Below are 15,086 nucleotides of genomic sequence, written 5' to 3'. Positions count from 1 at the left end.
AAAAAAAATTAAAAATGCCAGTAATGTCAGTTCTGCCCCTGTGAACTAATAACATGTTGTTTAATTACACTGCTTGGTCATGTGTTGGATGAAGTAGGTGGCTTAAGCTAGGGACTAGGAAGAGGAAAAACATTTTTTGAGTCTCTATTAACTATTATGAAACTTGATCATTAAACAAATATATATATATATATGTAGAGCTACCTTGAGTTTTGAATTCAGAATGTTACAGGAAGAAATACATGTCCAATTCTAATTTATCCAAAAGCAGCTGGGAGAATTGCAGGGATTGGTCCAGACATGCTGTGTATGCAAGGTATAGCCCTCATCTGTGGTAGTTTGTCAGGACTTAGACTACATCAGAACATTTATAGATGTACATTTGAATATACAGTTAGGATCTGATGTGGAACATTGTAAGATCATTGCTAGAAAAACTTCGTCATAATTTTTCAGTATTATTCTAAGTGAATAACCGTAAAGATTTTATATCTTAGCTTCCTTCCTTACAGTAAAAAACTATCTGATCTCTTGATCAGTATTATAGTAGCCACCTATCACCTTATCTTAACAAATTCTCAATTCCTGAGGTTTCTATGCTTTTACTTCTTTTATTGGGTTAAAATTGCTGTCATGACCTCTCTCTGCAGAGGGCTGCGTCATTTTAGTCATTCTCAAGTGGTCTCTGTGAGCAATTGAAGAATCGTCATAAGATTCTAACCTCTGCTGTAACTATGCTTGTGTGTTGTTGGTTAGACCACTAAGTCTTATTAGCAGTATTAAAAATTAGTTCCTTTTGGTTTAGAAGTTAAGACTAGATGCTGAAGTTTTTATAACTTTTTGTTTTGATATCATTTCAAACTTAAGAAAACATTTTGAGAAAAAAGACAAAGAATTTCCAGTTACCTTTACCCAGGTTTACCAATTATTGATATACTGTCCGTTTGCTTTATCGGAAGGCTAAATTGTTTTAGTTCTCATTTTCACCTTTGAGACATTTGGAATAAATGTCAATGTTAACATAAATTGGAATTTTGACTTTGATTTTAGGACCAACGAGCAAACCAAGTACTTACCCTAGTCATATATAATCCAGCTGTATGGTTATTTGGTGTTCAGTCCACACTTCATTTTACTTGATCTCCCTTAAGATTGTGTTCGCAGTTTTCTGAAAATCTGGGGCTATAAAAGCACCAGGACCTCCCCCATAGGATCCCGTTTTAAGACATGTGTTTGGGGTCCTTACACAACAGGTTACCCTTGAGCTTCAGGAAAAGAACTGGCTCGCAGTTCCCCAGTTCCAGCTTGATGGGTCTAATCAGGTACTGACCAAAAAGGTGGCAGTTCTTTTCCCTCATCTCTCTTCAGCACTCCCTGAGACTCTGGAGACTCTGTCATATATCCCTGGGGCTGAACCTCCCAGGAGCCGTTCGGTTGTTTTGGCATCTGTGTGTGCCAGGCCCAGTGCTGAGGACCTAGTAACAAAAGACAAATGCACAGGCACAGCAGCATTTTTGGGGAACTCATTTTCCAGCTGGGCATCTCAGGAGAAGCGCACAGCTCCCTCCTGGCTTTCTTAACATAGTGAGCCACTTCCTCTTAAGAGTCTCCCTACATTCCTTGAGTTTAATCATTCATGGATTCAGAGGAAAGTCTTTTGATTTTTGCTTTTCTTTAAACAGTTCATTTGAGGTTACCTACCCCAGTGACTTTGCACCAACGACCAAGAAACTTTTTTGCATGTTTCCCGCACCCTGTGCCAATCAAGGGAAGGGTTTAAAGGCCTGGCGTTTTTATTCCTCAAGGAAAGACTTTGCACAGTATTTTAAGGTTCAAGTGCTTCTCCTTTGTGTTCAGAAGCAACTCTCATATATACTGTGAAATGACACCTTTTATTTATCCCTTTTTATTTATGCAGTATGTCCCCTTTTATTGTGGCAGAATTTTTTCTAAATGGTGGTTTAGCATTTTCAAGCACATTTCATTGTCCAATATTCATAGTAAAGAATGAGAGTTAACAATAACCAGTCACATTAAAACAAGATTCCTGCTGCCAATTGTGAAACCAGTTGTCTTAGGCGTGGCAGCTGATGATTGAGACTGTGATCAGGAAAATTTCCACTATTTCATCAGGCCTAATAGGTAGATTGTGTCTCCAAATGAATTGTGTTGGTTTCTGTGCTTAAAGCACAGTAGAGGTGGTGCAAGAATCTCCATGAGGCCTTAAATGGCAGTGATGGTTCAGGCGGTAGAGTTTGGAGAAGAAGGGATTTGCAACAAACCAAAGGAAAGAAAAGCAAGTAGCCAGAAATCACAAACTGGCATTTTTCTAAAAACAAAGGAAAAGGAATAAAAGAACTAATAAGTTTGAAACCCCTAGCCCTCCCAAATTGGGGGGGAGTATTTTTTTTTCTGTCTATCTAACTAACCCATCTAGAAAACAGTTGACCAAATTATAGACTTCTAAATGTTCATCTGCTTTCTCAGTTTCAGTTGAAAAGAGACTTTGTTTTGCCTACTGCAGAACTTCTAGGTTCTTTCTTATAGTCTTAGGGTTCTTATTATAGATCGAAAATGTGAGTCGGCATAATTAAGCCATTCGGAGTCTTCAGAAGCAGTTCACTCTTGAAATGACTCCGTCCGCCTACAGCCATTTAAGATTTCAGAACAAAAACAGATCTTGATTTTCTTTTTCATGTTAACTCAAGCTGCTGCTGAGTGGGAGAGTCAGAAATGACACCAGCTCCACTGATTACTCAGCTGCTGAAGGATGATTTTTTAAAATGCACCTTTACTGTATATGGACTTCCTAATTTCCACCTGTAGAGCATCTTAGGGAGGCTAACATGTCACTCTGGATGTTCTTTTAGAATAAGATGCAATCTATTTTTCCGAAGGCTTTAGAGATAGCAAACATTTATTGTGAGTTTACTATATACTGGGCACTGGGCTAAGCATTTTGCATAGAAAGTTTAAAATTCTGACTTTTTTGTTGGCCCAATGATAAGTTTCATATCAGTTCAATATTCAAATTATAGTAAGGTGCTTAAGAAGAATGCCTGGCTAAATGTGAGGGGCACTGCCACGAATGGACTGAAACTTGATGCTTATTGCAAATTTATGCTTATTATTTGTTAAATTATAGAACCAAGGGAGTATGAAAGCCACTGGAAAAAATATGAAACTTAGATACATAATTTGCCACCTAAAAATGGCTCAAAGTCATGAGGATAAAGTTTTTTGTATTTTCATTTTATTCGAGTGGCATCGTTTTTAAAAATCATTATGAATTTGACCCTATATAGATGTTTCCAAATCATTCTTTTTCACCTTCATAAAATTCCTTCCTGTGGCTGTGAGATGCCTTGCCTATCAGTTTTCAAGCTTAGTTGTCTTTCTCATCCTTTACCATTTTAGCTTTAAAAAACAAAAGTGACAATTAGAACTTCCTGCCTGCTGGGCCTCACTGAAAGACCGATATTGGCCTGATAAGGAGATATTTATTTTAGTTTAGTGGCTTCAGAAATCCCTCTCCCTCAGCAAGCTTTCCATCTCGGCCCCCCATCAGCATCTTCCCTGATAGCAGTGTTCTCTGTGTTTATTCTGGGGCTTCAGGCTCGCCCAGGAGGAACTGATAACAGCTGGCAGGAGATAACATTCTCTAAGGGGCTCTCAAATTGGAATCCCTCAAGCCAGTCAGCCTAGAGAATACATTTGAAGGGTTCAGTTCTGGAGTTTCACAGAGTTCATTTCTAGACCTATCAGATAGCAAGCCTGGAGTTCTTTCTCAACTAATCAAGCAGGGACATTTTTCAGACGATGAAGGATATTTGCACAAAGGCTTCAGCGCAATCCCCCAGACTTGCTGCCTCTGAAGGCATCTCCACACATCGACAACGGCTGATGCCTTTGGTGCGTTCCTAGGGCAGGTGTCCTGACTTGAGTGACTGCCCTCCAATAATCAGAGCTCAAACTAAACATCATATGTTTTACTTTTGGTTTCCAGGCAAGGCTGAGCAGGGAATTTTCAGTTTTCCCTGCTCAGATGGGTGTTTTCCTGAAGGCATCATTTATTGTGTGGCGAGGACACAAGGCTGGCTGTGGCAGGGAAGGTCTAGAACTGTCCTCATTGCTGCTGTTCCTAAATAGTATCTTTACCAAGTAATAACGTGCCGTCTTTGGGAATAAGTGCTTTCCTCTTAGCCTGTTCTGTTTTCTTGGGTGCGGGTGCGCTAAGTAATTGAACTGGCTCAGGAAGTACCTATTGTGGTTTGGCAGAGGTGACTGTCACGCCTTGTGACTCCAGGGGCCAGCACTGCTGGAATCCTGGCTAGACCAGACCGAGCCTTGGTGAAATGCTGTCTGCACATTGCGAGGAAGGGTGGCATTCACTTCGCTAAGCTCCTTGGCATAGGCAGTTTGAACAGGGCTTTATTAAATTCGTATTCAACAAGAGTAGAGGTGAAAATTGATGACTGTGTATTACTTGAAATGAGTCTTAATCTTTCACATTTAGTTCTCAGGGTGTGCTGATTTCCTTTAGGTAAACCATGAACATCAGAAAGACTTTTATTAACCTATGACAGGGTCCCCACCCCAGTATTTTTCCACTCCATTAAAATGGAAGCTATCTTTTTTTTTTTTTTTTTTTTTTTTTTGAGACAGAGTTTCTCACTCTTGTTGCCCAGTCTAGAGTGCAATGGCACGATCTTGGCTCACCACAACCTCCGCCTCCTGGGTTCAAGCGATTCTTCTGCCTCAGCCTCCCAAGTAGCTGGGATTACAGGCATGCACCACCGCGCCCAGCTAATTTTGTATTTTTAGTAGAGACGGGGTTTCTCCATGTTGGTCAGTCTAGTCTCGAACTTCCAACCTCAGGTGATCCGCCTGCCTCGGCCTCCCAAAGTGCTGGGATTACAGGCATGAGCCACCGCATCTGGCATAGGCTATTTTACTCCAGCTTAAACAGCAGTTTTCTATCATAAGGTCTGTACTAATGAAAACAGAATTACCCAAGGCTGCTGTTTGTTCTGTCCGTGCTGCCATTGTCCCCATTTTGCTGAGGAGGAAATGGAACTGCACTTTTGAGTGAGTGGCCCAGAGCCCTCTAGAATGAGAGCGCGTTGGAAGCCAGATATGTGGCGATTGTGTTGCTAGCTGGTACTCAGGTTTTCTCGAGGAGGAGCAGCAACTTTGGCAATTTTGTTTCAGTTCTCTCTAGCCCGCTGTGTAATCGCCCCGTTTTCTTTACTTCAGCACAAACACAGAGCAATCTCAAGCAGCCGAGCACTGAGAAAAATGAACTCTGCCCAAAGAATGTCCCAAAGAGAGAGCACAGCGTCAAAGAAATCCTAAAACTGGACTCCAATCCCTCCAAAGGAAAGGACCTCTACCGTTCGAACATTTCACCCCTCACGTCAGAAAAGGACCTCGATGACTTTAGAAGACATGGGAGCCCCGAAATGCCCTTCTACCCTCGGGTCGTTTACCCTATCCGGGCCCCTCTGCCGGAAGACTTTTTGAAAGCTTCCCTGGCCTACGGGATGGAGAGACCCACGTACATCACTCGCTCCCCCATTCCGTCCTCCACCACTCCAAGCCCCTCTGCAAGAAGCAGCCCGGACCAAAGCCTCAAGAGCTCTAGCCCTCACAGCAGCCCCGGGAATACGGTGTCCCCTGTGGGCCCCGGCTCTCAAGAGCCCCGGGACTCCTACGCTTACTTGAACGCGCCCTACGGCACGGAAGGTTTGGGCTCCTACCCTGGCTACGCACCCCTGCCCCACCTCCCGCCAGCTTTCATCCCCTCCTACAATGCTCACTACCCCAAGTTCCTCCTGCCCCCCTACGGCATGAATTGTAATGGCCTGAGCGCTGTGAGCAGCATGAATGGCATCAACAACTTCGGCCTCTTCCCGAGGCTGTGCCCTGTCTACAGCAATCTCCTCGGTGGGGGCAGCCTGCCCCACCCCATGCTCAACCCCACTTCTCTCCCGAGCTCGCTACCTTCAGATGGAGCCCGGAGGTTGCTCCAGCCGGAGCATCCCAGGGAGGTGCTTGTCCCGGCGCCCCACAGTGCCTTCTCCCTTACCGGGGCCGCCGCCAGCATGAAGGACAAGGCCTGTAGCCCCACAAGCGGGTCTCCCACGGCGGGAACAGCCGCCACTGCAGAACATGTGGTGCAGCCCAAAGCTACCTCAGCAGCTATGGCAGCCCCCAGCAGCGACGAAGCCATGAATCTCATTAAAAACAAAAGAAACATGACCGGCTACAAGACCCTTCCCTACCCGCTGAAGAAGCAGAACGGCAAGATCAAGTACGAATGCAACGTTTGCGCCAAGACTTTCGGCCAGCTCTCCAATCTGAAGGTAGGCCTTGAGAGAGAGCAGTCGGAGGGGCTGTGAGTGCATGCTTGTGTTTGTGTTTAGCTTGCTTTCCACGGGGTATCGATTGCATTTGCAGTAGTATGAGCCCCAGGTTGGGAATAGTGGGTATGGATTCTGCCTGGCTTTTGCCACTTCTAGCTCTTTGACTTTGGACAAGTGACTTCCCTTCTCCTGATTTGCTTCTGAATAATAAAAACATTAGGGGTTTGGACTAGAAGATTAGGTGAAACCCTGCTAGCCTGTGATTTTTGTGCTTTTAGTTTAAGAAAAGCACCATTCTGAAAACATGAAGATTTTTTCTTTTTGAGACTGTCTTGATGCTTTTTTTAAGATATTTGCATCATCAACACTTGAGTCTTTGAGCAGAAATGTTAGGTCTCAGAGCCAGCTTGAGAGCAGAGCTAACACATGTGGCTTCTTCCCAGGTCCACCTGAGAGTGCACAGTGGAGAACGGCCTTTCAAATGTCAGACTTGCAACAAGGGCTTTACTCAGCTCGCCCACCTACAGAAACACTACCTGGTACACACGGGAGAAAAGCCACATGAATGCCAGGTGCGCAGTATTTTCTGGGTAGACCTTCTGACCTTTGTAGAAAATGTCTGTGAGTCACCCTCCCATGTCCTATGTAGCCCGTAGTTAAAGCCAATACCAGATTCTGCCTTGTCCCGGGCTGATGGCACTATGGGCCTCCCCAGTGCTCTGTATCTGCTGATGACCTGAGGTGACACAGCCAGCTTCCAGTGGGTGGGAAAATGGTAGAGGAAATAAACAGCCACTCGTGTGCCATGTGCCCACATCCCCCTGTTTGCTTAATACCACACTGGAGGTGCCACAAGGAGGCTTCTCACCTCCCAGGTTGCTGGGCGTTGGCCTGTAAGCCTGCCCCTCCAATTGGCAGCTCTTAATCTTCTGGCCTTCCTGTCTCCCTTCCCTACTGTCTCTCTCCCCTACACTGTAGGTCTGCCACAAGCGATTTAGCAGCACCAGCAATCTCAAGACCCACCTGCGACTCCATTCTGGAGAGAAACCGTACCAATGCAAGGTGTGCCCTGCCAAGTTCACCCAGTTTGTGCACCTGAAACTGCACAAGCGTCTGCACACTCGAGAGCGGCCCCACAAGTGCTCCCAGTGCCACAAGAACTACATCCATCTCTGTAGCCTCAAGGTTCACCTGAAAGGAAACTGCGCTGCAGCCCCGGCGCCCGGGCTGCCCTTGGAAGATCTGACCCGAATCAATGAAGAGATCGAGAAGTTTGACATCAGCGACAATGCTGACCGGCTCGAGGACGTGGAGGATGACATTAGTGTGATCTCTGTAGTGGAGAAGGAAATTCTGGCCGTGGTCAGAAAAGAGAAAGAAGAAACTGGCCTGAAAGTGTCTTTGCAAAGAAACATGGGGAATGGACTCCTCTCCTCAGGGTGCAGCCTTTATGAGTCATCAGATCTACCCCTCATGAAGTTGCCTCCCAGCAACCCACTACCTCTGGTACCTGTAAAGGTCAAACAAGAAACAGTCGAACCAATGGATCCTTAAGATTTTCAGAAAACACTTGTTTTGTTTCTTAAGTTATGACTTGGTGAGTCAGGGTGCCTATAGGAAGTTGCTTGTACATAATTCCAGCTCTGCAAAGCTCTCTCAACAGCAAATGGTTTCCCCTCACCCCTGGAATTAAAGAAGGAACTCCAAAGTTACTGAAATCTCAGGGCATGAACAAGGCAAAGGCCATATATATATATATATATATATACACACACACACACACACATATTATGTATACTTATTTACACCTGTGTCTATATATTTGCCCCTGTGTATTTTGAATATTTGTGTGGATACGTTTGCATAGCCTTCCATTACTAAGACTATTGCCTAGTCATAATTATTTTTTCAATGATAATACTTCATAATTTATTACACAATTTATCATTCAGAAAGCAATAATTAAAAAAGTTTACAATGACTGGAAAGATTCCTTGTAATTTGAGTATAAATGTATTTTTGTCTTGTGGCCATTCTTTGTAGATAATTTCTGCACATCTGTATAAGTACCTAAGATTTAGTTAAACAAATATATGACTTCAGTCAACCTCTCTCTCTAATAATGGTTTGAAAATGAGGTTTGGGTAATTGCCAATGTTAGACAGCTGATGTGTTCATTCCTGGGATCCTATCATTTGAACAGCATTGTCCATAACTTGAGGGTATGTGTGCAGAATTACCCAAGAATAACTTAAGTAGAAGAAACAAGAAAGGGAATCTTGTCTATTTTTGTTGATAGTTCATGTTTTTCCCCCAGCCACAATTTTACCAGAAGGGTGACGGGAAGGCTTTACCAACCTGTCTCTCTCTCCAAAAGAGCAGAATCCTCCCACCGCCCTGCCCACCCCCCGAGTCCTATGGCCATTCAGAGCAGCCATATGACTTTTACATCCATTGTATTATCAGAAAATGTGAAAAAGACAAATTGCCATGTTTTAAAACCACTGCAAAATTTTCCCCAAAGCATAGGTGGCTTTGTATGTGTGAGGTTTGGGACTTGAGTCTGGGTGGTGTTCTGTTGTTGGTTTTTGTTGCTTTTTTTTGTTTTTTAATGTCAAAATTGCACAGACATGGTGCTCTACCAGGAAGGATTTGCGGTAGATAGGCTCAGGCCACACTTTAAAAGCAAACACACAAACAACAAAAAACGGGTATTCTAGTCATCTTGGGGTAAAAGCGGGTAATGAACATTCCTATCCCCAACACATCAATTGTATTTTTTTCTGTAAAACTCAGATTTTCCTCAGTATTTGTGTTTTTACATTTTATGGTTAATTTAATGGAAGATGAAAGGGCATTGCAAAGTTGTTCAACAACAGTTACCTCATTGAGTGTGTCCAGTAATGCAGGAAATGATGTCTTATCTAATGATTTGCTTCTCTAGAGGAGAAACCCAGTAAATGTGCTCCAGCAAGATAGACTTTGTGTCATTCTGTCTTTTATTCTGCTAAGCCCAAAGATTACATGTTGGTGTTCAAAGTGTAGCAAAAAATGATGTATATTTATAAATCTATTTATACCACTATATCATATGTATATATATTTATAACCACTTAAATTGTGAGCCAAGCCATGTAAAAGATCTACTTTTTCTAAGGGCAAAAAAAAGAAAAATCGTTTCTGAGACTTTGCTTAATAGTTGGTGGCCTCACGATCACATCAGTATGCTTGGGCACCCCTTGCCTACTGTAAGAGACCCTAAAACCTTGGTGCAGTGGTGGGGGCCGCAAAACAACCAGGGAGGAAGAGATACATCAGTTTTTAGTATTAAGGACCCTCCAAGACGGCTCTTTTTTTTTTTTTTTTTTTTTTTTGCCACGTTATGATTATGTGGTCACACCCAAGTCATAGAAATAAAAAACTGACTTTACCACTGTAACTTTTCTTTTTCCCTCCTTACGAAATACTGATACATCACTCTTCAATCTATTTTATAATTGTATTTGACATTTTGTTCACATCAACTAATGTTCACCTGCAGAAGAGAACAAATCTCGAATAATCCAGGGAAACCCAAGAGCCTTACTGGTCTTCTGTAACTAGCAAGACTGACAGTTTTTGTATGTATCAGTGTTTGATTAAACACAGTCCTTAATTGAAGGTAAACCAAAGGATCACATTGACATTAGACCAAACACTTGATTCCCAACTACTCGTTTGTTCTTTGTCTCCTTTTGTGCTTTCCCATAGTGAGAATTTTTATAAAGACTTCCGGCTTCTCTCACCATCCATCCTTCCTTTTTCTGCCTCTTACATGTGAATGTTGAGCCCACAATCAATGGTGGTTTTGTTTTTTTCCTCTACTCAAAGTTAAAACTGACCAAAGTTTGGCTTTTTACTTTGCTAGAACAACAAACTCTCTTATGTTTACATACTGGTTTACAATGTTATTTATGTGCAAATTGTCAAAATGTAAATTAAATATAAATGTTCATGCTTTACCAATCTTTGTCTAGTGTCTTGAGTGAAGGGTCAGTGAGCGACATCTGCATACTGTACAGATGGCACCAGACCAAATTTTGAACACAATACAATTTGCCTCTCCCTTGCACCCACCCCGGTTCTGCTTCAGCAGCACCCTCTGGGATGCCCTGATCTCCCCCAGCTCCTTCCAGGAGTATATATCTGCGCGATCTGACAGCATCGATCGGTCTCTCATAACTAAGATTTTTCTTCATGAACTATAAAGATGTTCCCTAAAGGAGGCATCTCAAGCATCAGCCAGTAAGTGGGAGACGATTTGTTTGCTTTGTGAACTTTTACATTTTACTTTGTCAATGGACATGGAGTGGTGAGGAGATAAGGAGGACTTGGATCACTTCCAGAAAGGCCGTGCTAGCTTGTGCCAGTCTGTGTGCGTGTGTGGAGACTCAGCCCACTTACGGGTGTGGGGCCCTGGGAAGCTGGGTCGGGGAACACTGCCCATTGATGACAGCAGCTTCAGTAGCTTCCTCTGGGCAGGCCATGGGGAGTGCCCTACAGCCCATGTTTACTCCTTCACATGTAAGACATGTAAGTACATTTGCTATTTGCCACTTGGCCTTTTTTTTTTTTCGAGACAAGGTTTTGCTCTGCCACCCAGGCTGGAGTGCAGGGGAATGATGATGTCTCACTACAGCCTTTATCTCCCAGGCTTAAGCCATCCTCCCACCTCATCCTCCGAGTAACTGGGACTACAGATGCGTGCCTCCAGGCCCAGCTAATTTTGTTTGTTTTTGGTAGAGACAGTCTCACTACGTTGCCCAGGTTGGTCTCCAACTCCTGGACTTAAGCAATCCTCCTGCTTCGGCCTTCCAAATTGCTGGTATTACGTGCATGAGCCACTGCACCTGGCCTACTTGTGCATTTAAAACAAGTTTCCAGAAAGCTACTTTCCCAGAATCTGAGCATTGTTAGTGCCAGAGCCAGGGATCTCGGTGGTATGGCCATGTGGCCCCGCGTGATGAGAACAAGTCCGCATGCTTAGTCATTCATGCTCCAGAAACTAACCTGTCTCCAGAGAAAAGGCTCACATAAATTTGGGTCTCATTTGATAGATGTAAGTAGGAGATGCTTCTAGAAAAGTGATACTGCATTCAGTGAAAAGAAAATCTAAAAGCCCTTTGCAAGTGGTTTTCATGCTTCACATTTCATCTATTAGCAAATTGATGGTTTTATGCGCATGCTGACTTCATGTTAAGAAAATAATGCTTCTGCTTACATTTGGACACTCAAACTGCCTGATGTTTTGTTTTTAATGTTTCTTCTTTAAATTCACTTAAACATCTGTGCCAAGAATTTGAAATGCTGCCAACATGTAACTGTGGAGTTAAGAAAACCAGAACCCTATTGTCATAAACGTGCCAAATGGTGCTGGTTATACTCCTAAATTCTACAGAACCATTGTGGTAATAATTTTTCAAAACAAAGCCCAATAAGATCCTGAGTGTAACAGCTAACTACCATAAATCATAGTTCTTTACTTGGTAAATCATTTCTTTTTTTCTTGAGAGTTATATATCTTGGGAACACTTGTGGACTTAGCTGTTTAATGAAACATTACATAAAAAGATAATATTCACTAATGAGCCCAAGTGCACCCAGCCAAAGTCCGTACTGTTGAATCAAGACTTCATCCAGCTGTTTGTAAGACAAAGTAAGACTGAAGAAGTCACCTTTTTCTGAGTTTACCTTTAACAAAATAAAAACTCTGTGCAGAAATGATGCATTTAATTCCCTACCATAAGGCAATATACAGAATATACAGCACCATGGGAGTCTACAGGCACATTTCCAGATATTTTTTCCTTGGGGGAAACGAAATCAATTCAGGACCCATAAGCTGGTATAAACGAGCTCATTCCTCTGTGTGTGTGTGTGTGTGTGTGTGTGTGTGTGTGTGTGAGAGAGAGAGAGAGAGAGAGAGAGAGAGAGAGGCCTTCTCTAAAAGGAGATAATGAGAAAAGGTCAGAACAGAGGAATGAAAGTAATTAGAGGCACATGGCAGAGAATGTCTAATGCAAAACCAGGCCTCCAGGATAATCCAGTCTAGAAAGGAAGGCTGTACCACAGAAGGCAGCAACTGAAAGAACTGATGAACAGAAGAGTTAAATAGAATGTGATCATTGAACCAGTCCAGAAGGCACTTCTATTTCCTTTCAGAGATCATGGAGTTCTTTGTCCATAACATGTCATTTCATTTGCAGCTTCTGGCCAGAAGAAATCAGATCGTTATGAGCAGTGGCCACCAAATCTACTTCTGGGTATGTAGTGGCTACAAGAAATGTTTCAGGATCGGTGGATAAGCTTCCCTAACATCATTTTTCAAGCTTCAAGTCCTCACAACCCAAGTTCATTTGCTCAAAGTGCTGCTGACAGCTGCTCCTTAAATAAGTGAAAAGTGATTTTAATCTCAATACGTTCTTAATCGTGTAATTCAGGCAAAAATGCAGCAAGATTCCAAAAAGTTATTTTTAACTGAATTTATGCAAATAGTCACTCTCCCTTTCCCAGTTTTACAGCGTCCTATAAACGAACAAGCCCTCTCCTAGTTTGCTCTTCCTTCCAGGTTTGGCAAGTAATGAACCGGGGTTGGCTGTGTGCACTTTTCCTTCTCTCTGAATTTTCAATAGGTTTTATTCAGCATAAACATGAACGTAGTCATCTTGTGGTTTCCCCTACCCCCATCCTAAAAGAAAGGAGAAGTGACAGGTGAATAGCAATGGCTAATTTGGTAAGAAATTCTTCAATATGTTAACAAAGGGAGTTCTTATGGAATTGTGGCCAAGTTCTCCGACTTCAGGTGTCTTAAAGATTCACCTGTGGGTGATGGCAACCAGCTCTTTCCCATTGTGGGTGAGGAACAGAGCAAAGGAAATGAAATTAAAGCGTTGCAGAGGGGACTTTGGTTTAAGTCACCTAGACAAATGCCCACATTTAGGGTTTGTAACACAATGGATTCGTTCCCATGGGAAGGAGTAGTCCCCATCCTTGCAGGGCTTAGAGAGGAATCAGTGTGTTTGAAAGCACAGGATGAACAAGACGCTCTGGCAAGCTTTTCCTAGGTCTTTCATGTTTCATGTTCTTTAATGTTCCTGAGGCCTCCTTGGAAATGCTATGGATTTAGGCAGATCTGGAGAGCCCGTCTGATTCTGAGGAAGAGTCTATGATATCATGAAATGAGTTATGCTGTATATTCTGTGAAATATTTTAAGAGATATTCAATGTTTGAATTCCCAGGGCTTCTGGAAGGGTCTGAAATTGAAAATGAGGCATGGTGCCACTGTCACCTGCATTACGTGTGGCACTCTGTAAAAAAACCTCCGGGCTAGCAGCCTTTCAGCACAATAATCACTTAAGAAGAGAAGGGACCATCTCTGCCTTCTCTCCTCTCACCAGCACCACTTCCCTTGAGTACTGTTTCCCATCCACAGGCAAAGGAAGTGAGACACACCCCAGTCCCCTTCCACATGACCCTATCTTGCCTCTCCAGTTTTTAGTACAAGCGACCTGATAGTGATTTGCTGTGAGATCAACCAACTGTGGATCATTAATGGGGTCACTTACTCTTTCTTCCATGGCTCTCAGGGCCAGTGTTTAAAAATATACCCAAGGTGGGAACTGAGTTGATGAGCTCCTACCCTCAGGGGAAAAGCAGCGTATCAGGAGTTTAGGGAGCTTGGTTCTAGTCCTGATTCAGCCCCTGGTTAAACACGTGCTCTCAGAAAGTCCTGGAACCTCGCTGGGCCACAGTTTCCTGGTCCTTAAAAGGAAGGAGTCATTCCTGGGTTGTCTTCCTGTTCTTTGGAAGATGCTCTTACATCTCCTAATATGTTCAGATTCCACTGTTTTCTCTTATTTCCTTTTGATTTGTTTTCCTTGGAACTCCGGTTGTTGCTATAGGCAGATATTTGTAATTTAGAGACCAGATGTCGGAGAAAAGGAAAATGAGGGGCAAGTCTGCATGGAAACAACTATTGTGGCTTCTTTTGGCAAAGGCGAGTGGGCTTGCACAGGTCCTGCTAATTTGTAAGAACCATGAACTTTCCCCAGGAATTAATATGCTCATCTGAAAGGAATCAAGATTCTTTTAATGGACATAATGGCTTATGCTTAAATCGAACTTCTGCTTAAGTACCATGAATTCTAGGATGTTTGGTGGGTTTTGGTTTTTTTCCTTCGTCTTCTTTCTCTTTTACGTTTGTTTCTTAAGCAAAGGCCTACATGTAAGATGACTGAGAAAGATTTAAGCCTGCTGCTACAAAAAGGAAAGGGGGACAAAAATACGGGCAGCTAAAGAAAAGAATGGGGACCCAGTCAAGAGACCCTAAGAAGACGTTGAAAGGAAACATTTCAGTTAGCAAAGCAATCAAGGCCCTGAGACTGTTTTAACGGCTCAAAGTTTAAAAAAGGGAATAAAGAAAAATTAAACTGAGAGAGGGAGGAGAGAGGGAAAGGTTAAGCCAAGACAGAAACTGTGAGCAGATAGATGTGAAAGGGGCTGAAAATAAGTGAAAAGTGAAAAATTGCTTTATGAATAAACCGTTAAAAAATAGTGAGTGAAAAAGCAATTGTGCTTCCAGTTATTACTGAATCACAAGCTCGTGGAAGCCAGCGGCTGACCCCAGCAGCAACTCCACACTAACCTACATGGCAGCAGTTGGTGCACTGCAGTTCCTGTGG

General features: G+C 42.9%; 1 protein-coding gene across 6 annotated transcripts in view; it reads left to right on the top strand.

The window, feature by feature from the left end:
• Positions 1 to 10,366, top strand: part of LOC105478777 (PR/SET domain 1) — a 116,893-nt gene extending 106,527 nt beyond the window's left edge. For 5 of the 6 annotated variants that reach the window (XM_011736413.2, XM_011736412.3, XM_011736414.3 and 2 more), the window contains 3 exons: positions 5,257 to 6,365; positions 6,809 to 6,937; positions 7,344 to 10,366. In XM_011736413.2, coding sequence (XP_011734715.2) covers positions 5,257 to 6,365; positions 6,809 to 6,937; positions 7,344 to 7,919 — 1,814 coding nt within the window. In that variant the 3' untranslated portion in view covers positions 7,920 to 10,366. The remainder of the gene's footprint in view (positions 1 to 5,256; positions 6,366 to 6,808; positions 6,938 to 7,343) is intronic. The other variant, XM_011736415.3, reaches the window with a different exon arrangement.
• Positions 10,367 to 15,086: the final 4,720 nt, after the last annotated feature.

This window comes from Macaca nemestrina, chromosome 5 (assembly GCF_043159975.1).
Source record: "Macaca nemestrina isolate mMacNem1 chromosome 5, mMacNem.hap1, whole genome shotgun sequence".
Taxonomy (NCBI): domain Eukaryota; kingdom Metazoa; phylum Chordata; class Mammalia; order Primates; family Cercopithecidae; genus Macaca; species Macaca nemestrina.
This window is presented reverse-complemented; position numbering and strand designations above follow the sequence as displayed.